This window comes from Melozone crissalis, unplaced genomic scaffold (assembly GCF_028551555.1).
Source record: "Melozone crissalis strain CALT ecotype California unplaced genomic scaffold, PUWL_Pcris_2 ptg000029l_1, whole genome shotgun sequence".
Classification (NCBI taxonomy): Eukaryota; Metazoa; Chordata; class Aves; order Passeriformes; family Passerellidae; genus Melozone; species Melozone crissalis.
The window spans coordinates 1,755,086-1,776,423 of NW_026535807.1; the positions used below are offsets into that span (position 1 = coordinate 1,755,086).

The window sequence follows — 21,338 nt, forward strand, 5'->3', positions numbered from 1 at the left end:
CCTGTTAGCCAAAACAGTTCTGTGATTTCTTTTTTACGTCTGACTTTGGTGTAAGAAAACTCCATCTAATACCTTCTGCTCCAAGAATGTGCTTTGAGCCAGTGGAGCAGTAATTAGGAGATGATTCCCCCCCTCCTCTCCACTGGAGAGGCAGCTTGTGTTGAAAAACCAACCCTTCACAAGGAGGGAGAACCATCTGTCCTCTCTCTGAGGAGAGAGATCATTTTTGTATGCTCACATTAGCTGAACCTCCGTGCAAAAACTCGTTTCCATAAGGAAGGACCCACTGGGATGGATTTCCATGCCCCTCGTTGACACATCTCATGGCAAAGCTGTTCTTCAACAGCTGCTGTGGAGATCAGGGAGTTCAGTCAGATCCTTGACCAGCCCTGGGAGAACAGAATCCCTCTGGAATTGTGGATGTGCAGAAAAAAAGTGGTGGTTAAAATGCCATTTGTCCTGACCAAACACCTTCTCTGCATGGCCAGCCACTGCCAGGTCATGATCTCTGAATTTCATTATCTCAGCTGAAACCAAACGCCCTTGGCAGGAATTTCTAAAGAGAAAACATGGAAGACTCTGAGGGTCTCAGATAAATTCCTGCTGGATCCCTGTAAGTTCTGGATATGAGGGCTCCTGGCTTGGGGAAAAGGGGGAACACTCAAACCCTGGGGCAGGTGCTCGAGTTCCTGACTCTGTTTTGGTAAGAGAAGGAAAAATGATGCTCCTGCTTGAGGAAATGATGGTGATCCAGAATTCAGAACAACAGTCATTAATAAATAATGAGGAGAGTTGTGAAGAAAATGAATTTTTCAAGGACTCTGAAGAACATCTTTGGAGCTGGGCTCTGGAACCTGCAGGAGGTACAACCTTCATCCCACTGCACATCGATCACAGGGTTGGTAATTAGCTGCTTCTGAAATACCTTTTGCAGCTGATCTGATATTAGTGAAGTGCTTTGGAGCAATACTTTCCACTGGTTTGTCCTGGTTTGAAGAAAAAGAAGGAAAATTATGATTTGTTTTACCAGCAGTTTTTTTATGTATTTGTAATGTGGGTTTGTCCTGCTACTTACCCCTGCTTTTGCATCTCTTTATCAAGGACTGACTAATAATTCTTCATAGCAGCCTTTTGGGTGGTTTTGGCATCTATTTTTGCCCAGAAATCTCCTCATGCTTCTCCCTTTCCGAATCCTCTCAAATCCCTCTCAGTGCTCAGACACTTGAGGACAAGCTGTGGCCATTGTGTAAGTGCAGAGCACAATCCAAATGGAAATGAAAACAATTAAATATACATGACAAGCAGGTATTTAGACGAGCCTGGATTTCTTAATGGTTCATTTCCACCTTTCAACTAAATTAAATGTTGCTTTCATCTATTTTTAAAGGAATTTTTTGTCAGGAGCTGCCCTGCTCCATCTGCTCCTCAGATGGTTTTGCCTCATCCCAAGGACAGTCCCACTGGCTGAGTCAAAACCAGGAGGTTTTTATGGCACCATGGATGGGGATTCACACAAACCAGGGCTCTGTTACCTCCAGGTAAGAAAAGTTCTCTGTAATTAACGACGGTTCCTATTAATGACGTGGTCCTGGAACTTATGGCATGGATTTTGGGACCTGCTTCTCCCAGTGCCCCTCAGCAGCTGGAACCTTTGGGGGCTTTGAGTGCTGCTTGTATCAAGCCAGCCTGTGCTGAAATTGCCACATCTACAATTGGAATTCCACTTCCATATCTATGGCTGGAATTCTGCTTCCATTCCCATATCTACAGCTGGAATTCCCACATAAATGGATGGATATATGGAATGCTTCCATTCCCATAGAAATGGCTGAGCAGGATGATAGGAACTGGTCGAGGGGCTCTTGGCAGTCGCTGTGCTCCCATCTTGGGAATCTCATTCTCACTGTCTGAAAATCAGGAACAGGGAAAACAAAAATGTAAGGTTTTTTTGCCTCTTAATGACAGGTAAAATGAGGGAAATAACAAGAGGAAAAGTGACAGTAAAATGCAGCGTGTGAAGAAGATATTTGCATATCCCTCTCTCTTTTGGGTGGCTCAAGTGGACGTGGATCACGGATCTGTCTCCTTTGATGGAACAGGTACTGGGATTGGAATTCTGAGCGAGATTTCATGGATTCAATCCCCCACATGGGTTTGAATGGGTGCAGGTGTGGGTGCCCTGCTGCCCCTGGGCATCCCTGGCTCCACAGCCTCTCCAGAGGCAGAACTCTGCTGTAACTCCCAGGCTGGGAGATGAATGTCCCTTGGCAGCTTCCCACGAGTCCGTATTGATCAGGGCAGCGCTGCCCTTTTGTTTTGTGCTGAACAACCCAGTGTTTGCAACTGAGACCTGTCAGGGGCTGAGGGACTGAACAGGGCTCGTTGGAAGGAGCAGGGCCATAAATTCCCCAGGAATTCACGCCGTGGTGAACGCTGGGGAGGAACAGGCTGCACACAAACGCCCTGCCATGCAAATCCCGATCGATGCGCTGACAAATACCCTGCTGCATCCTGCTGCCTCACTCAATATTTCTGCAAATAAACGGAGTTCAGGAGGCGGGGAAAGGCAGAACATTGCACCTGAAGTGGTGCAGGGATGGGAGGTGTTGTGGAACTAATCAGGAGTGGATAGATGAGCTTTGTGGCTGCCTCGTTGTTTATTTCATATCTCTGCTGCTAAACTGGATTCCAAGGGCTCTAATTGAAAAGGGGTCTGCTTGACATGTAAAGCACCTTTTCTCCAGTGTGTGTGTGCTGAAAAGGCAGTACAATATCTCTTCCTGGGGATAAATCCAGGAATTGACAGGAATCTAGGTCAACACATTGATGGAGGGAACAAGGAATCCTCTTCCAGCAGTTTCCCCCCAAGCCCCAGGACTCCACCAGGCATTGCCCAGCACCTCCATCCTTCCACCAGGCATTGCCCAGCATCTCCACCCTCCCAAGGGCTCTTGTGGAGCACCCAGCTCTCTGTGCCCTGCATCTCCCTCAGCTCCACAGGTCTGTCCAGCTCTCTGTCCTCTGCCACTGTCACCCAGCTCAGCCTCAACACCCCCTCTCCTCTATGCTGAAGCAGAACATGGTGTCTGCAGAGGGGCAGAGCCTGCCAAAGGTGATGGCCAAAGTGTTTTAATGTTGTGTGGGTTTGCTGGTTGGTGTTGGACAGCGAGGAAAATCAGGAAAAAGGAGATATTTGATGTGCAAAAGGAACTCTAAAGGAGGGTGCCCACAGAAGCTGGGCTGCCCCATCCCTGGAGGGTCTAGGCTGGATGAGACCTGGAACAGCCTGGGATGGTGGAAGGTGCCAGGGGTGGGACTGGATGAGCTTTAGCTGGAGGGACGTCCCCACTTTGGACACTCCAGGAGGGAGCTGGCTCTGCTGGAGAGGGATTCTCACTGAGCTCCCACTGCTGTGTGAGCTTGGGGGAGTTTTGGGGGGGTGACAAACATGCACTGTAAGGAGAAACTTGGACTGACACTTGACAACTCCTCTGGTTTGTAAATTCCACAGGAATTTGAATTGCATGGCATTTTTTTCACTTGCAAATGTTGCAGACTTGTTATTTTTCCCTTTTCCACATACTTTAAGCTTATGGCATTGCATAATTTTTTATAACTCTGTCCTTGTGAAGGAGCAAGCAGAGAGCAGTATCTCAGGAATAATTCCCTTGCAACAGCAATCTGCTTTTGCCTGCAGACAAAATAATCCAAACCATGCTAATAGTTTTAATTTCCAGTGATGTCAGAGCTGGTGCTTCTGCAAAGGTGATCTTTAAACCTGTGGTGAACTCAGATGCCTCCAGAAGAGCTCTGTGGGAGCTCCAGGTTTGTTAGTGGAGCAAAATATTGGGGCTACAAGCTTGTTTGGGAATAATTGATGGAAGAGCCACTGGAGTAACCAAAGCAGGTGTTAAACTGAAAGGACTGCAGGGGATTTGGTCCTGGGCTGGTTGAAGCTAAGGAAGGGCAGGAAAAGCTGAATGTTTGAGGAGGGATGGAAGGGAGTATCAGGCAATGGCAGGAGAAGTTTAGATAAACAATAAACAACTGCTGAGATGTTTAGATAAACAATAAACAACTGCAGGAATTGAGAGATGTAAAAATAAATTAATGAGGGGAAAAAAGGTTGTAATGAAACACTGAGAGGACGTGGTCAGCCTGTGCCAGTGGGATTGATTTCTGTGCCATCAGGGGTCAGTGGCTCATGGGACTGTCCCCAGCCTCTGGGGCAGTGACACGCTCAGGGCGAGCCAGGAGCTGCTCCAAACTGGTGCTGGAAAACACAAGTGAAGCTGAAACTCATGAATGTTTTGGTGGGGAGGAGGAGAGAAGAAAGTGTGGGTTTTTTTCTCAATGCCAGCTGGTGCCTTGTCTTTCATGGAAGAGGAGGAGGAGGAGGCACAAGAGGAGGGAGGGAGGAGTTTGATTCTCCCATGGGAGAGGAGGAGGATGGAAAGTTGCTGAGGAAACCATTGGGTTTCCTGGCATGATGTGATGGGGGAATTTGACCATCCCTCGATAGCAACAAAGATGTCTTTGCACAAAGTTCTGTTTAATCCTGGTTCAGGGTAAGTCTGAGGGAGTTCTGTGCCCTCAGAGGGCAATGGGAGTAGCACAGGTGTGGCCTTTGGAGGCAGGACAAGGTGAGTGGAGCATCCCTGCATCCGCCCTGCTGAGGTGGGGCAGGGACAGCACAGGAGCAGCTCCCTGGGACTGCTTTCCTTCCCCTGTCATTGCCCTCCATCTGCACTGCAGGAAACGCTCCTAGGGCACTGAAAATCAACAGCATCTCTTCTCCTACCATTTCCCAACAGCACTCCCAATTCTGGGAGCCTCTGCCCTGGCAGGAGCCCAGGCCCTGGAGGTGCCCCACACATCTGGTGCCTGGCCTGGGCATCCCAGGCTCTTGGCAATGCCCCCAAATGGGGATTTTCCCCCATTTCCTCTCCCTCCCCTGGCTGCAGCTCTCCTGTTAATGGCCCCATTCCCATTCTGTGCAGTGTAAATCCCACTTTAGCCCTGGGAAATCTTCTCTGGGCTCTGTGGGCTGCTGTGTAGTCATTCCACTGCTGCTGGGAGCATTTGGAGCCCTTCCTATTATTTGTCTTTATTCTGGGGAATAAATGCTCAGTGTTTGCTGCAGATGTGGCTCCTCTACCCAAAGAATCCCCCTCAGCAGCAGAAATCAGCACAGGCACAACAGGCAGAGGTGGAAACACTCTGGAAATGCCACCCTGGCTTTTCCCAAGTGACAGTGGTGACATTTTGGATTGACAGGATCCAAACCATTGTGGGAGTGCTTCAGGCAGCACAGAGAGGGGTGGGTGTCCCTGCTCCTCAGCTTCCCTGCACTTGTTTTTCTGGATTTTCTGTGTCCAGGAGATTCCCCCTTGCCACTTTGGCTCCTCTCTGGTGTTTTATTTAGAAAATTAAATTGCTGTACTTAATTTTAAGTGTCCAGTGATGGTGTTTAATCCTGGGCTAACATTTAAATGGGGAACAGCAAAGCAAGCTGGGAGGAACCTCTCACAGTGAGGCGAGAGCACACTCATTTACAAAAGTACTTCAGTAGGAATTAAAATAAAATTTCCATTTTCCACACCCTCATTCTGATCCTCATTGTCATTAACTTACTCCAAACCCCACTTGGTATTTCAAACTGGAGTAAATCATTCTGTCTTCCAATTAACTTCCATCCTCCAGACAACATAATGAGACTGATTTCATTCAGCTCTGTTGTTTAATAAACATCTGAGCAGTTCTTTATCTCCGAGCCACGCAGAAATGTGCGCTTCTGGTGTACTGAGCACGGGGTAATGGGCAAGAGGAAAATTACTGCAGAGAATTCATCCTGGGTTGGGTTTCTCAGCTCAGCCTGGGAGCCATGGCAAGGCCAGGGAATGAGCTGCTCTCCCTCAGTATTTCCATGGATAAAGTATTGCACTCCTGTTCCAAACCCTGGCGTTTTTGGCTGCCTGAGCAAAGGCACCACAGGGGTCAGCTGGAGGCTCAGCAGCCCCCAGGAGGCAGGGATGTAGCAGTGGCTATGAAATGGGATTATTTCCATCACAGAGACAGGGCTGGGATGCTGGGACAGGCTGGAGCACTCTGTGTTCTGGGATCAGCCATGGCCATGAGCAGAGGGCCCAGCTCAGTTTAAGGAATGAGAACCATCAGAGTGATGTGAGCTGAGCAATACTGCAGTCGCAAACACTGCTGGTAAATTATTCAGTGTTTAAAAGCTGGGAACGTGGCTGAAGGGCAGAGTTGTGCTGCTGGTGTCCAGCCCAGGGCAGCAGCAGCACAGAGACCCCACTGAGGGCTCTGCTGAAGGGGCAGGTTTGTACACCTGGCCCCGGGTGCAAGGCTGGCAGCACCCTGTACAAAGGGAATTGTTCTGCTGCTGTCACTGCAGAGGCTCTGTGTGCTCACAGGGTCTGAGTGCTGCTGGGTGACCTGGAATGGGAATGTTAACAGTGAGGAAATGGCATTGTGCCTGGTTGTTCCTTTTGGATTTTGTCTCCAGGAGAGCTTGAGCAGGTGTGTGGTCAGGGAGCAGAAAGAGTGTGGTGTCACAGAATCAGAGAGTGGTTTGAGTTGGGAGGGACATCAGAACTCATCCCATCCCATCCCAGTGGCAGGGACACCTTCCCCTGTCCCAGGCTGCTCCCAGTCCCATCCAGCCTGGCCTTGGACACTTCCAGGGATCCAGGGACAGAACCTGTTCCAAACCAGTTACTGAACTGATGGCTCTTGAGTCTGGAATTTCAGCTTCTGTGGCCTTTCCCAGTCCAGCCTGTGAAATGAGATGGGCTAAATCCATTCCAATGATGAGTGTCTTTGAGGAGGACAGTCTCCTCAAAGGATTCCTGGAGCAGGGAAGAAGAAAGACAGGATTCCTTGAGCTCTTTGCTAATTGCTGGCCTGGAGCTGGGCTGTGTTGTGTGCCCCAAGCTCTGAGGTGGAAGGCTCTGGTTGGCATCACCCACCATCAGGAGCCTTGGGCTGAGCACTGTGGAAATCCTTCTGCTCCATTTTGTGCCTGCCAGCAGAAATGAGCATTTATTCCTGAAGGAAGGAATCCAGCCCTGCCTGAGCTGAGGGAAGGCATCTGCAGAGGCCAGGCTGCAGTGGAATGCAAACAGGGCCATATTGGCAAAAATGAGGAGTTAATTTAGTGGTGAATGCTCTGCTGTTTTCTCCCAGATGTGTTTGCAGAGCCATTAAGAGCTGTGTTTAATCTCAGCTCCATTTGCAATCTGATGCACATTATGCTGCCTCCACACGGAGCAGGAGCAGGGAATGGCACTGGATGGGCTGGATGAGCTCTCCTGTCCAGGCTGCTCCTCCAGGGCACTCTGGGGACAGCTCTGACCCGGGCCCAGGGCTGTTCCCTGGCTCTGTGTGCCACTCTTGCACGCCAGCATTTGGGACTGAATGAAAACTTCCCTGAATTAGTAATGGCGTTTTTATTTTTAAGTGACTCAAGCTCAGGCAGCGCTTTAAAAAATGAATTTTAGGTGATTTCTTTGTGCTTGGATGCTCAGAGCTGCCTGAATATTGTCTGTTAGAGCTGCTGCAACCCCTGTCTCTAATGGAGGTGCTCACGCTCACTAAACTGTTTGGCAAACACTGGCTGGCGTGGCTCATCCTCCTGATTAAATCCCAGATTTGCATTTCCTTGGGTATACAAAGAAAAAGCAAATCAGCAATGAGCAGCGCAGTTAGAGCAGGAATAAGCAAACAGGGATAGAGGAGTAACTGCTGATGTGGAGATGCCACACTGCAGAGCCAGCCATGCATGCAGGGCCTGTGCAGCAGAGCATCCTGCATCCCTCAGAGCATCCCTCAGAGCATCCCTGCATCCCTGAGAGCATCCTGCATCCCTCAGTGCATCCCTGAGAGCATCCCTGTATCCCTCAGTGCATCCCTGAGAGCATCCTGCATCCCTCAGAGCATCCTGCATCCCTCAGAGCATCCCTCAGAGCATCCTGCATCCCAGAGAGCATCCCTGCATCCCTCAGAGCATCCCTGAGAGATTCTGCATCCCTCAGAGCATCCCTGAGAGCATCCCTGCATCCCTCAGAGCATCCCTGAGAGCATCCCTGCATCCCTCAGAGCATCCCTCAGAGCATCCCTGCATTCCTGAGAGCATCCTGAGCCCACTGAGGGATCCCAGTGCCAGGTGGGTGCTGCCCATGCCCTGCCAGGTGTCCCTGGGGACGCCCTGATGGACACAAGCTCCAGCTGAGCAGGGCTCAAGTGGAAGGTGCCGCGTGGGGTTTCTTTCTTTGTCCTTTTCCTTTATTTCATCAGAAGGACGGGAGGCAAAGTTTGATGTTTTAACACTTGGCCTACTATTAGCTGGGGAAATCTAGCAGATGTGCTTCATCATCTCAAAGATATGAGCAATCTCCAGCACTCTGCTGTTAATGTGGGGAGATTGACTCAAAGTGTTTTGCTTCAATGGCTCTTAAGAAATTCATAGTTCATTTCCAATCATTAAAATAATTAGTGCTGTGCTCTGCCTCCTCTGAGGACAGAGCTGCCCTGGGTGGGAGTGAGGGCTGAAAAAGCTGCCTGGGGGACCCAGGGGAGGGCCCAGCTTCAAGGAGGACTTGGGGGCTTGAGTGGCTTTGAGGGGCCCTGGCCCTGGAGGAGCACATGAAAAACTGCCCCGTTTGTTCTAATGAGGCTGCTCCTCTGATAGACTGAGTGCCATAAATAAGTGATTACAGGGCTGAGCCAAAACCAATCACAAGGATTAGATCTGACTCATGGGATCAGGAGAAGTCCTTGGTTTTACTGGAGGCAAGGGAAAAAGCCTGTTCTTTGATGGATCCCATTTCACTCTATAAAGAGATCTTGGAAAATAGGAGTTAAGCCAGTGCTGCTGCTCAGGGGAGGGGAAGGATGGCAGGCACGGGGAGCTCCAGAACTGCACTTCTCTTTTAATATTGTTTCTGTAACCAGTTCTTATCTGAAAGCCTTTAATCTTTTTGGGAAAAGCAGAGATATTCTTGCTGTTCTGGTGTTTGGTAGCAAGATCTGGGAGATATTTCTGTAAATAGGCTTGAAATGGATAGAATTGGCTCAGGAGAAATGCTGAGCCAAAGCTTTTCTGTGCATCGGCAGTTTGGGGAGGTGAGGCTTGTAGGGTGGAGATCTGCACAGTTTGGGATGGGCAGGAATGGGGTATTAGAGCCAGGGCAGCAGAACCACAATGCAGAGGGGCTTCAGGAGCATCCATGGGGCTGGAAACCTGTCAGCTGTTGGGTCTGAATCAAACCAAACGTGAATCAAAGTGAAAACCTCTGTTTGCCCCATGGCAGTGCAGGATCTGAGGGGCCCGGAGCCAGACAGGACCAGGGGAATGGCTCAAAGCTGAGGAGTTCATTTGATAAATGGAGGAAATCCTTCCCTGGAGGGTGGGCAGCCCTGGCACAGGTGCCCAGAGCAGCTGTGGCTGCCCCTGGATCCCTGGCAGTGCCCAAGGCCAGGCTGGACACTGGGGCTGGAGCACCTGGGGCAGTGGGAGGTGTCCCTGCCATGGCACGGGTGGGAATTCTTCAATTCTCACTTTGAGGATTGAGGAATTCAGGTGTTTGGGAAGTTTCCATTCACTAGTCCCTTATTTAACTTGGATAAGTGTCACCCATTGGAGCTTTAGGAAGCCAGGCTGACAGAGTGCCAGGAAAATAGGAAGCAATAAAAAGGCTGTTGAGACACTTAGCCAGTGCTGAGGGAATTTTCAGAACAGCTGCAGTTGAGTAATTATGAGCAGAACCCTTGTTTCCACTGAAAATAATGTATATTAGATTATTCCCTAATGATGAAGATTATTTCAAAGACAAAAGCTATAGAATAATAGACATTAGCAGATGTATCTATTTCCAAAATCCCTGAAACCAGACTTAAATCTTGGGAGTTATTGCTCACCTTTAGCAGAGCTCTCCTCAGCTGCTGTAAGCCCCAGGGCTGACACTCCAGATAAGTGCATGATATAGCTGAGCCCTAAAACTCTTAACAGAAAATACATCAGGACTTACTGTAAAATTTCATGGAGGATTAGAGAAAATATTAAGTCAATAGTTCTTTAGTTATGAGGGGCTTTTAAGGTAATCAATACTTTCCAGCCATGTTAGTGTCTCTGATGATAAAAGATGACATTAATATCCAACTTTTCTCTTTTTTTGGTATATTTATGTATATCCTTCCTTTAGTCACTCCTGATAGAATCAATAGCTATACAAGGAATATGGTTATTTTTAAATGGCATCAATATTGATTCACCTGGAACTGCCAGTTTCAGCTGGAACTTGATTTCAGGTAAAAAACCCTCACTTTTTCATACAAAGGGATTACCAACCTCCCTAAATCTCTGGAGCACCCCTGCCTTTGCTTCCAGTGAATTCCACATTTAGCAGTGTGCTAATGCAACAGAAACTATTTTAGGATTAATAAATCCTAAAAATAGGATTAATAGGATTAATTCGAAAATTTCTTTGGAGTTACATGACATTTTATGTCCTCAAAGCATTGTGCAGATGTTAATTGAATTTAATTGATATCATTCAGTCCCCAAAGTTATATGCATGCAGTTATTAATGGTTTAATTATTTTGTCAGTGGAATAGATTCTTTGCTTTTGATTCTGCTTCAGGAGATCCAGGCAGTCCTTAGGCTGAATCCTTTTTATTCAGGTGACTCAGTTGGCCCAAGGATGAAATTTTGCCCGTGCTCAGACCAGCTGCCCCAGTGGCTCTTTGGGCACAGAGCAGTGGGTAAATAGAAAAGGCTGTTGAGTTTGGATTTGGGTTTGGGGTGAATCAGCCTCAGCACACTCAGGGATTTCCAGCAGGGAAGCCTGTGGGTTGTGCCCAGCTTTCTGGAGCAGCATTCCTGGGTGGCAGGGTTAAACCCCACTGTGGCACCTTCACTGCTGCAGTGCCTTTTCCTTGGGGCTGTGAAGGTCTCTGGGATGGGGCAGGGTCAGGAGTGAACCCTGCTCCCTGTGCCTGCACTCGGGGACACCAGGCTCCTTCTCCAGCTCCCTGTAAACAGGGCATCAAAAGGGAAATACTGAATTTTGCATTTGAGAAAATGTTGGTCCTCTTCCAGTGGAGTGTCAGGCGCTAATGATGGAGGCAGTGCAAACGTGCCTGCTCAGGCCTCTTCTCATTGCAATCCCAGCTTATCTGGGGGAAGAACAACCCATAAAGGAACCACAGAAAACACTGAGCTGCCCTCCCACAATACATCATTTGTAAAGCTTTCACTCCAGCTTTCCAAAAGGCCATTTAGCTTAATAGTCTGTCCCATTTTTCATTTCCTCATGCTACAGGTGCTGGGGGGATGATTTACAAAAGAACAATGGGATGACATTTTACCTGACTTTGGAAATGAATTCCCAGCAGCCTCACGCCTTTGTGCCTCAGATTTGCCTCCCCTAACACGGAATGGGTGGTGAGATTCTGTAACAAAACAATAGGAGATTTAAAATGAGAGAATACATCCAATTTTCCATCCAGCCCCGATCTCCTAGAGCCATTAGTAAATTGTTTGTATGTCCATATTAGTAATAAAGGATTAATCGACTGATTGGATTTTCAGAAATTTAGGCAAAGACCAAATGAATTGGCCTCCATTCTACTGTGACTAAATGCCAAAAAAAATTACATGTACAATATACATTATTTTAAAAACACTCTGAAGAAAACATGTCTAGCTGTATAATACATATTTAGACAATCTATATATTTAAACCCTGTAAGAACCTACAATATTAGGATGATATGAGATAGAATGAATGAAAAAGGGGGAGAATCAATCTCAGTTTGGGTGTTACTGTTCTTATTTCCAGTGATCGTGGCAGGTCATTAAATGAAGGTCAGCTCCTTGTGGAATAGTTTGTTGGCTTCTTCAGGATCTTAAAACTTGTGAGCTGTGAAATCAATGACAAATTTTCAGGCAGTATTAAGTGTTGTAGAATGGAGAGCTTGCAGTGATTCAGAACATTGTAGGAAATCACCTGTTGGGGGAATGGCCCACAAAATATGATCTATTGCTGAAAATCTCCTTAAACACTCAGCCATTGGAGGAAATGAACTTTAAGTGGGACTTCTGTAGTAGAACTTGTGCTTTGATGAATTTGTCATGCTTGGTGGGTAGTGATATTCAAGAAATAGCTTAATAACCTCACTATTTACAGGCAATTACCCCACTGAAGGAGCTCAGATGGGGTGAAAACATCTGTTTCCTTCTGGAACCCGTGCACATCTGCCCTTAAACAAGGTGAAAATTTGGTGTGAGAACTCTTAAGGACTGAATTGCTGAGGTTCTTCTGCAGTGCTACCTTCTCTGCAATTAGATAACAGCTTAAAATCTGATTACTGAGTTATTTTTCACCTCTCAGAATGCACAGGCACAAGCAAACTCTCCGCTGAGAGCTGATTTGATGCCAGTTAAATATTCAGGTAGTCCTCTGAAGGCGCTGGAAATCAAATAGCTGCAACATCTTGTGCAGAGTGAGAATTTCCATGTTTCTGAACGTGCATTTCCCTGCCATTCCCAGCGGAGCTTCTCACTGTTGCTTTTTCCAAAGCCCTTCAAGCTGTTAGTGAGCTCAGAGTTTCACTGGGACATTCTCTCAGGTAGGGGAATCCTCTTGATGTGCGGGTTATGGTGGTAAAGGGAAAATACACCTCTGTGAGTAGTTCTGTACCTGAGAGAGGCGATCTGACAGAGGTTCCCTCACAGCAAGATCCCTTTTTCCATCCAGCAGACACAAAACTGGCAGCTGGAAGGGTCTGAAATGTGGGGAGCTGAGGAATCTGAGCCCTTGCAAGGCTTTCTTCAGCTCCCAAAGGGATTGGGCTGTTCCAAGGGCGTGGAGTGTCCTGGGTTAGGGCAAATTTGGGAGAAAACCTCCAAAGGGGATCCTCTAGAAGGCAGGACTTGGAGATTCAGGGTCTGCCTCAGAGAGGGCTGGGAAGGTCATGGACCTGCAGGGCTGGAATGTGTGTGACATCAGGGCCAGGCTGGACAGGGCTTGGAGAAACCAGGCCTGGTGGAAAGTGTCCCTGCCCATGGCAGGGGGTGGAATGGGAGGATTTTTAACATTCCTTCCAACCAAACCATTTTATGCTTCTCTGAAAATGAGAACTGAAAAAGCTTAAGAGCACACGTAGAGAGTGAATTCCTCTGCTGCCTGAGGCAGAAATCCAGCAGGCTTGGCTGTTTATGACCATTACATGCAGTTTATGTCCATTACATTTTAGCATGTGGTTTTTTCCCCTCATCCTTGCAGTGCACCCACCTTTGGAGTGCAGTGATGCAATACTCGGTGCCACTATTAAAAAGAGTTAGGGAATGATGTTAACAATGGTTATTTTTCAGCCCAAGAAATGGAGAAACCCTAACTGAGCAGCCTGCAAACACAGTGCGCTCAGTCTCTAGTAAATTTTAGTAAGTTATCATGTGAAAAAAACCAAAAGGTCTTGATTTCCAAGGCTTTTTGTGTTCTTTCCCTCCCTGAGCTTTTCACTGCCATCTTCTGCAGAGGTTACTGAACTTCCTCCCCATGACAAACTGCAGACAAACTTCCAAGATAAATTCCCAAATTAAGTCCAATACTGTTGTAAATGTGGCTCTATTAACTTTTCTCAAGCTCCCCGAGTTCAGAATGGTTTTCCTGCATGGATAATGGAAGGAGCCTGCTCTAAATCCACAGTGAAAGAAAAATAGTTTTTCTAACTCATACTTAGTGCTCTGTATTTTAAACTGAAGTGAGATTTATGAGCAAGCTCCCTCTACCTAAATGTATATACAGCCATTTACATGATTTTACATAATAGATGGGAACAGTTTGTTGGGTAAAAAACAACACAGGGATAAAACCAACACTGTTTGCACTGAGTAGGGATCACTGCAGTGAGCTCTGCATAAACTCCTATTCAGACAGGGCTACTTGGATCTTCCTGGGAAACAATGCCCAGAATTATATATACATTGAGCTATAAATACATTGAACTTGCTGACAGACCCAGCAGGAGCAAAGGAGAAGGAAAAAGCAGTGTTACACTTGTAAGGCTCACTGGAATCATTCTTGTTTATGCTGGTTAAAATTGTTACCCCATTAACACGAAAATGACCAAAAATTTTGTGATAGAAAAATTAAAGGAAATACCAAAGCCTTATTGCTGACAAATCTTCTTTGCAATGGATACAGGAGGCCTGTGCTGACCTGCACCTCAAAGCCACAGACACATCTCAGGTGATCTGGGAGTGGGGTCTGGCAGCCCTGGATTTACAGAAATATTCCTCAAGGCTCCCTTTGCCTTGGTGTCCCCTTCCAGAAAGTGTTAGAGAGTTTTCCCCTCACTTTTCATTCCCTTTATTGAACCAAATTTGTGTTTATAGCCCCATTTGCTTTCCCTGCCATGCTGTCTGTCACTTGTGTGGAATATGGGTTTTGCACACTTGCCAAATAGTTTCCTTGCTTGGCAAGGGCTCTCTGGCAGGAGAATTTGCCTCTCTGCATAGTAATGGCCATGTCTGGCTGATGGACCCTTTGTCTGGGGCTCCTGCATACTCAGAGCTGCTCCTTTGTCACCAGCCTGACCCAGGCAGCAAATATGAACAGGAATTGTAAATATGCCCCATTCTCACTGGGATATCAATCAGCTTCTTGGGATAAACTGATCCTCTGCTGCTCTGAATCTGCCCTGCACTTGCCCAGGCTCTCCTATTCTAGAATAATTCTGCCCATCTCTGATTTCTGTGCTTTTGGAGTCACCTTTCTCTGTGGTTTGTGTCCTCTTAGAGTACATTTGACATTGACACGGGCAGCTCTGGTGGGTTTGGGGTGGCACAGCTGATAACTGGGACTGGCAGTAACACCTCTCCCTAATTTGTGCAACAAAGTGGTGACAAAGGGAGCAGCAAGTCCAGCTGGTCACTTGAAAAGCCATGAATTTCCAAGGCCATGTGAACATGACAAGTGTCCTCAGTATTGGGACTGCCTGGCTATTGGTAAGAAAGTGGCTTCATGTATTTTTTGTAACTGGTTTTTTTTCATGTCTGAAGTACAAATTTCCTTTTTGTCCTATAGCTGCTTTCTACTGTCAGTGTTTAATAAATTGTCTAAAGGTGAGGGAGTCACTTTTTATTTTGGAATACTTGGAGAGATTGCTTGGTTCTGCCTGGAATAGCAGGTTTGGGTGGATAATGAGCCAGTTTATTGGCAGGGCAGAAATCAATGGCACAAGGGCACAGAACTTTTTCCAGTTTAAAATTAGACTATCCAGAGTCCTTTTTAAACAGCCTGGTCAAACCAGCACGTGTCAGAACCACAAACTTCCTATTTTAAAATAGTTATGTTGTAGATCAATAGATAATGTTGTAGATCAATAGACAATGTTGTAAATCAAGCTTTTCCATTGTTTGCAGTGAATCCCCTAAAAACAGAAGCCCCAAAGCTCGCAGAGCAGCCCAGCTGAATAATTCTGCCAGAGCAGAGCTGCAAAAGGGGATGTTACAGCACCATCTAGTGCCTCTGCTCCTGAAATATTGGGAATTTTTGAATTTTCCACTTCATTCAAGGATGTAGGTGGGGACGAGGGAGTGCAGTGGCTGCTGAGGCATTGACAACTTCTTTTCTCAAGCAGTGTGGAGAGAGAAGGGAGCTGAGCGGTGGAAAGGAGCTTTGGAATCTCACACGGGAACATTTTGTCAGCAGAGCTGCTCTTAGTTCCTCTTATTTCATCTTCTCGCCAGTCACGGAGCTTTCCTCCAGGGGACGGTCAGGAAGCGGATGCAGGAGCAGGAAGATGGGAAGAAAAGTTAAATAAGAAACTGGACAAATTTTGGGGAGGTAGAGTTGTTTTGTTGGTAGACCAATGATCTGTTCAGTAAGTGACTGACCAGGAGAAGGCTGGGGGTGATTTCCAAACTCCTTTGACTTTCCTTTCCTATTGAGAACTGCACCTGTAATCAGGTAACAAGCACTGCATCCTCTGCTTTCCTCAGCGAGTGTGACCCAGGATGAAAACTAAATTAACTCTAAATTAAATTCTAAATAGAGCTACATTTTCATATGCTTTACATTCCTGTCCCTTTGTTCCTTTTTTTTTCTGGAAAGGTGGTTTAACATCTCTGACTCCAAACTACTCAATGGTTAACCAAGAACAACTTTGCAATTATTCCCAACCAGCCACTGGAGATGAATTTGGGGATGAAGCCCGTCTAGGAAACAACTTCCATTCTCCCAGTCTCAATTTGGGAACACACCTTGTGCTGGGAGTGAGATTAATGACTCTTCAAACTGAGCTATTTGTGATAAGAAATATCAATATTTATATGTTAAATGGTTTTCTAGCAGGTTGAACTTAAAACCCTCAAAATTATTATACATTAAAGCATTTAGTAAATGTCCTAATGGTGATATGGAACTTAACAAAAGTCACTTATCTCAAAAAAAATCTTCACCCAAAATCCTCACTGTCTTCAGTACAGCCCTGCAGAAAAAGCTGGTAAATAGTGATGTCTGTAAATTATAGAGTTGAAATTAGAGTTAGTGCCAAATCTAGGGGTCAAATTTTGATTTAAAGCCCTTGCTGGAGTTACAGTGCTCACAGACAGAGCTGTTAGCAGGGTTAGGGTGACAAAGAGCTGCAACAGCATCCAAAATACTCCCAGAGTCCTCACTGCTTATAATTTTATTATGATTATTATTGAATTTAGGGTTTCCTAAAAGAAACCCCAAATCCTTGGGTTATGTGAATTTTTGGAGAATCCCAGGAGCCACTAAAAAATAAGATCTATCCCTCAAGAGTGCAGAAACAAGCTCAAAAGTGTGACTCAAAGATATCGCCAGCAACTTAGTAAAAAACCAAGAGAAATAAAAATATTTTAGCATATCAAAATAATTACAAAATATTTAGCATAATATTTCTTAATAAAATCCTAGGGTTTGGAGAAGGGGCTCATAGTATTTTAATTCTTCAGTTGGTCAGCTTGACAAGAAAAATATCTTTTTTATGATGGTTAATTAACAGATACAATACTCTGCAATTATGAGTATTACACTGAGACAATGCAGAAAAAGTTATGGAATCATAACTTAATCATTTAAGCGGTTATTGTATTTTATAAATGTTTAATGTATTATCACAGGCATGTTTGTGCTCATTTGGCAAATGTGGTATTGATTGCTGCTCTAAAGGCCCATTCAGGTCAGCACAGATAATGATTGCTTGGGAATCTTCCACCCACAATGGTAAGGAAATTATAGGGTTTATTTGTCCTTTAAATGTAGTTCTCGAAACCACTTTAATTCTGATTTAAAAAAATACAAAAATGAGTGTTTTGCTTGCTGGCTAATCATTGGTTTGCTCTGCCACTGATGCAGGGAGAATATTATTGCTGAAGTGAGATGGGAGATACTGAAGAAAAAAGCAGAAAGTGCAGAATTTTTCCCTGAATAACAACAAAAAAGCCTTTTTAGGAAGAAAACAACAAACAGGCTGAGATGAGATAGAGGAATTGTGAAGTGCTCAAGAGCACCGTATGGGTTTAGTGATTTGTAACAAAGAGTGGAATAAGATTTCTGCAAGAAAAATATAACATTTTATTATAGAGAAATCCCAGGGCCATGATAGAGCTTTTTTGAGGGTTTTTTAAAGGGAAGGAAATTATAACGAATGTTGAGACAGAGGGTTTGTGTGAGAGTTGGGCAGTGCAGTGAACTTTTCAGAGTCTTATCAGCCAGGTTTGCATCCCGTTTCTGGTGATGCCACCAACCTGACACAGGACAGGACCCTGCTGGCAAGTTTCAGGAGTACAGGGCACAGGATTGGGTCCAGGCAGGTCTGAGTATGCCCAGGGGGAGATTTCACATCATCTTTGAGCATCTGTTCCCCTGCACAGGGAGGAAGCTTTTCCTCATGTCCAGGTGGAACCTCTGGGCATCAGTTTCTGCCCTCTCCTCTTGTGCCATTGCTGGGCAGCATCAAGAGGAGCCTAGCTCTCCTAATAAATTTAATAAATTTATTAACTAAATTACTAAAATGTGTGTGCACGGATAAAATCCCATTCCAGCCATCTCCTCTCGGGGTTGAAGAACTCCAGCTCAGCCTTCCTCACAGCAGAGATGCTCCAGCGCCCTCGGCACCACCCTGGCCTTTCGCTGCACCCTCTCCAAGTCTTATGCGGATAAATTTTTATCTTATGTTGTTTAGTTTCTTGTCAAGCCATTTCCCCATGAGGTTTAACCCACGGCGGGTTTTATTCACACCCAGCCCCTCTCCCATGCCCACAGCCCGGCCATGCAGCGCCTGCTCTGGGGACTCGCCGGAGGTGCCACCGGGGGCGGCTCTGCCCTGGTCACCTTGGCCGTGCCCTGTGAGCAGAGGAGGAACCGCTGTCCCCTGGCACCCCCGAGCCCTCAGGCGGGAAGGGCAGTCCTTGATCGAGGGGAACGCGGTCGGTGTGAGCCCGGCGCTGAGCACGGAGCCCCGGGTCCCGCAGAGGCCGCGGCTCCCGGCCCTGCTCCGGCGGGCTCGGGCTCCTCCTCCGCCCGCCTCCTGCCCCCGCCCCGCCGCCTTCCCAGCCTGCTCTCCGGGTAAACAGCGATGGCCGCCGAGGACCGAGGCGGAGAGCCCCGAGATAACATGGGGAACCACCTCCAGCTGGTGCCCGGTGAGGGCCGGGCCGGGCCGGGGGCAGCCGCGGGGGAGGCACCGGGCCGGGGCTCGGCGGGCGGGAGGGGAGAGGAGAGGGAAAAGGAGAAGGGAAGGAACGGAACAGAACGGAAAGGAAGGAAGCGGAGGCGGAGAGAAGAGGAAGGGGAAAGGAAAGCGAAGCAAAGCAAAGCAAAGCGAGGGGGAGGCGGGCAGAGCCCCGGGCGGTGTGCGGAGCGCTGGGGGCCGGCGGTGCCTCGGGGCTGTGGGCGCTGCCGGCCGGTGCGAGCCTTGGCCCGGGGCCGCGGGCTCCTGCGGCCTCTGCTGCTGGGCCCCTGTAAATCCTTAGAGGCCGTAAATGTTCCGTCGAGGCCGCAAATTTCCATTGAGGCCGTAGATGTTCTTTCGAGGCTGAAAATAAATGTTCCTTGGAGGCCGTGGGTGTGCGGTGCAGGAAGGGACACGGGTGCTCCCGATGGGGTGAAAGGCCCGTGGGGTTCCCGGCAGAGCAGGCGCTGCTCTGTGCATCGAGACCGCTGTGAAACCCAGAGCCCAGCAGAATCTGAGTTCTTTTAGGGAGTCTCTGCTCTGTTTTGCAGTGAAAATAAGCAGGGAAGCAGAGGTGCTGGATGGAGAACAGTGCTGGATTCCATGTGCTGCCTGGCTTATCTGTCACACACAGCAGAGCAATTCCTCACCCAGGGAATTATTGCATAATTATTGCATAATAATGTGTTTTTCTGCCTATGGTGCCTCCACAATGACAGGAGATCAAATGGGTTGGGAAGCAGCTTGTGCTTAACTGGAAAGCATTATTTCAGAATAAGCATGCAGGGGAGAAGGGAGCAGGAAATCCTGCCAGGAGCCAGTGGCATTTCCCATGGCAGGAAATTCCGTGAGCTCTTTAGCTCTGTATGTTTTAAATAATAAATAAAAAACTCTTGAATATTTTAGGAAATACAGCCTTAATATCACCATAATATAAGCAATTTTCCTTGAATATTGTAGGAAATACAGCTTTAATATCACCTTAATAAGTTATTTCCTGAATATTGTAGGAAATACAGCTGTAATCTGACCTTAATACGACCTATATATAACCTTGTCCCTTTTCCTTAAATGAGGGTCATATTTCCTCATTTCTGCACAAAGGCATTGAGAGTGGGTTGTGCTGGTGAACCAACGTGAGGAAAATGTGATTTTTATTATGCAGGGCAGCCTTCAGCGCTCGCTTTTCCCTCCTTCCTGTGTGCTGGAGGTGCTGCTAATCCTGGAATTGAAGGATAAACAAAACCCAGTATTTGGGGGTGTGAAAGCTTCAGCTTGCTTTGCCAGCTGGGAGGGAGGAGGAGCGGGAAGGCGCCGGGGTTTGCTGTGTTTTGGGCTGGCTGGTGCTGCTGCAGTGGAATGAGTCATCACGGTCCCTCAGCCAGCACCACACAGCAGCCACTGTGCGCTCTTGGCAGCAGCCAGCAAAAGTTTGCAGGGCACAATTCTCTCCAATCAACTGCTGCTAATTCCTTCTGCGTTCACAAAAACAAGTGGGGCAGCCTCTCCCTGTTAAAACTGCTCATGATGGATGCAGCCGGATGGGAGCACATGGAAAAATCAGAATATTTTCTTTTTTTCCCCCTCCTCCATCATGCAGTGATGCCCCAGAACCAAATAAAAACTTCCTGATCCTCCCCTCTATCAAACTAAGTAAAATAATTGCTGTTTTATACATTTGAACGTTCTGTAATTGTTCATGGTTAGGGCTGCTAATTGAATATAAGAAATTTCATATAGATGTGGAGTATTTTTAACAGTCATTAGGCAGATGGTGTCTCATTGCTGAAAGGACTGGAATTAGGTACAATACCAGAGAGAGTCTGTAACCTCCTTTCCTGTGGTGCTGGATCATTTCTTGCTGAGATAAATTCAGTATAGGATGGATCTGTAAGAGCAGGTTCTGTAAACTGTGAACTGTTTAAAAAAACATAAGTGAGGTGAAGCAAAAATAAGACCAGTGACTAAACATTTTGTGGGAGCATTTAACAAATGTGTCTAGAGGGCAAAGAGGGGAAAAAAGGTTCTCTAAAATCAGCTTTTAATGTCTCCTTCACTGTTCTCTTGTACTCCCACTCTCAGAAATAGTGAAATTGGTGGTGTTCCCATTTCTGAAGGAAAATTCTTTGCTTCTGCAGCATCTTTTTTTTTGAGATTTCCCTGCAGAATCCTTCAGGATGAGTGAACCCCTCCACCTTTTATATTTTCAACTCTGGACTATTTTTAAAGAAGATATTAATTGCAAAAGCAGCAACTAGACTGGCTATTGTAATTTTATTTTGTATCTTGTAATAGCTTTCAAGGTCTAAATGATGTTTTTCAGCACCCCTGGGATTATCCATTACCCAGCAGCTCTTGGTGTAAGAATCCTGGAGACTGGTTTATGCTAGCAGGAGGTTTAGGCATAACATGCTGTATAAATAATGTTTGTGTTCAGAGAAATAGGGTCAATTAATGCAGTGACTGATAATTTAATTGTCCTCTTGCCTGCAAATGACTTTAGGCTTGGCTGAGGAGTGGGAAGGAATATGTAGTTTTTAAATGCTGTTAGGTATCTGAAATCCCTTGGAGTCTTGTGTTTGGCTTCCTCAGGAGCTGCCTTTGCTGGGTT

General features: G+C 46.6%; 1 protein-coding gene across 4 annotated transcripts in view; it reads left to right on the plus strand.

Annotated features, from left to right (window-relative positions):
• The first annotated feature begins 2,045 nt into the window (after window positions 1–2,045).
• CRBN (cereblon) overlaps window positions 2,046–21,338 on the plus strand; it is a 270,605-nt gene continuing 251,312 nt past the window's right edge. For 2 of the 4 annotated variants that reach the window (XM_054281106.1, XM_054281108.1), the window contains exon 1: window positions 18,609–18,698. In XM_054281106.1, coding sequence (XP_054137081.1) covers window positions 18,632–18,698 — 67 coding nt within the window. In that variant the 5' untranslated portion in view covers window positions 18,609–18,631. Of the gene's footprint in view, window positions 2,100–18,608; window positions 18,699–18,966; window positions 19,073–21,338 lie in introns of those variants that run through there. The other 2 variants (XM_054281110.1, XM_054281109.1) reach the window with 2 other exon arrangements.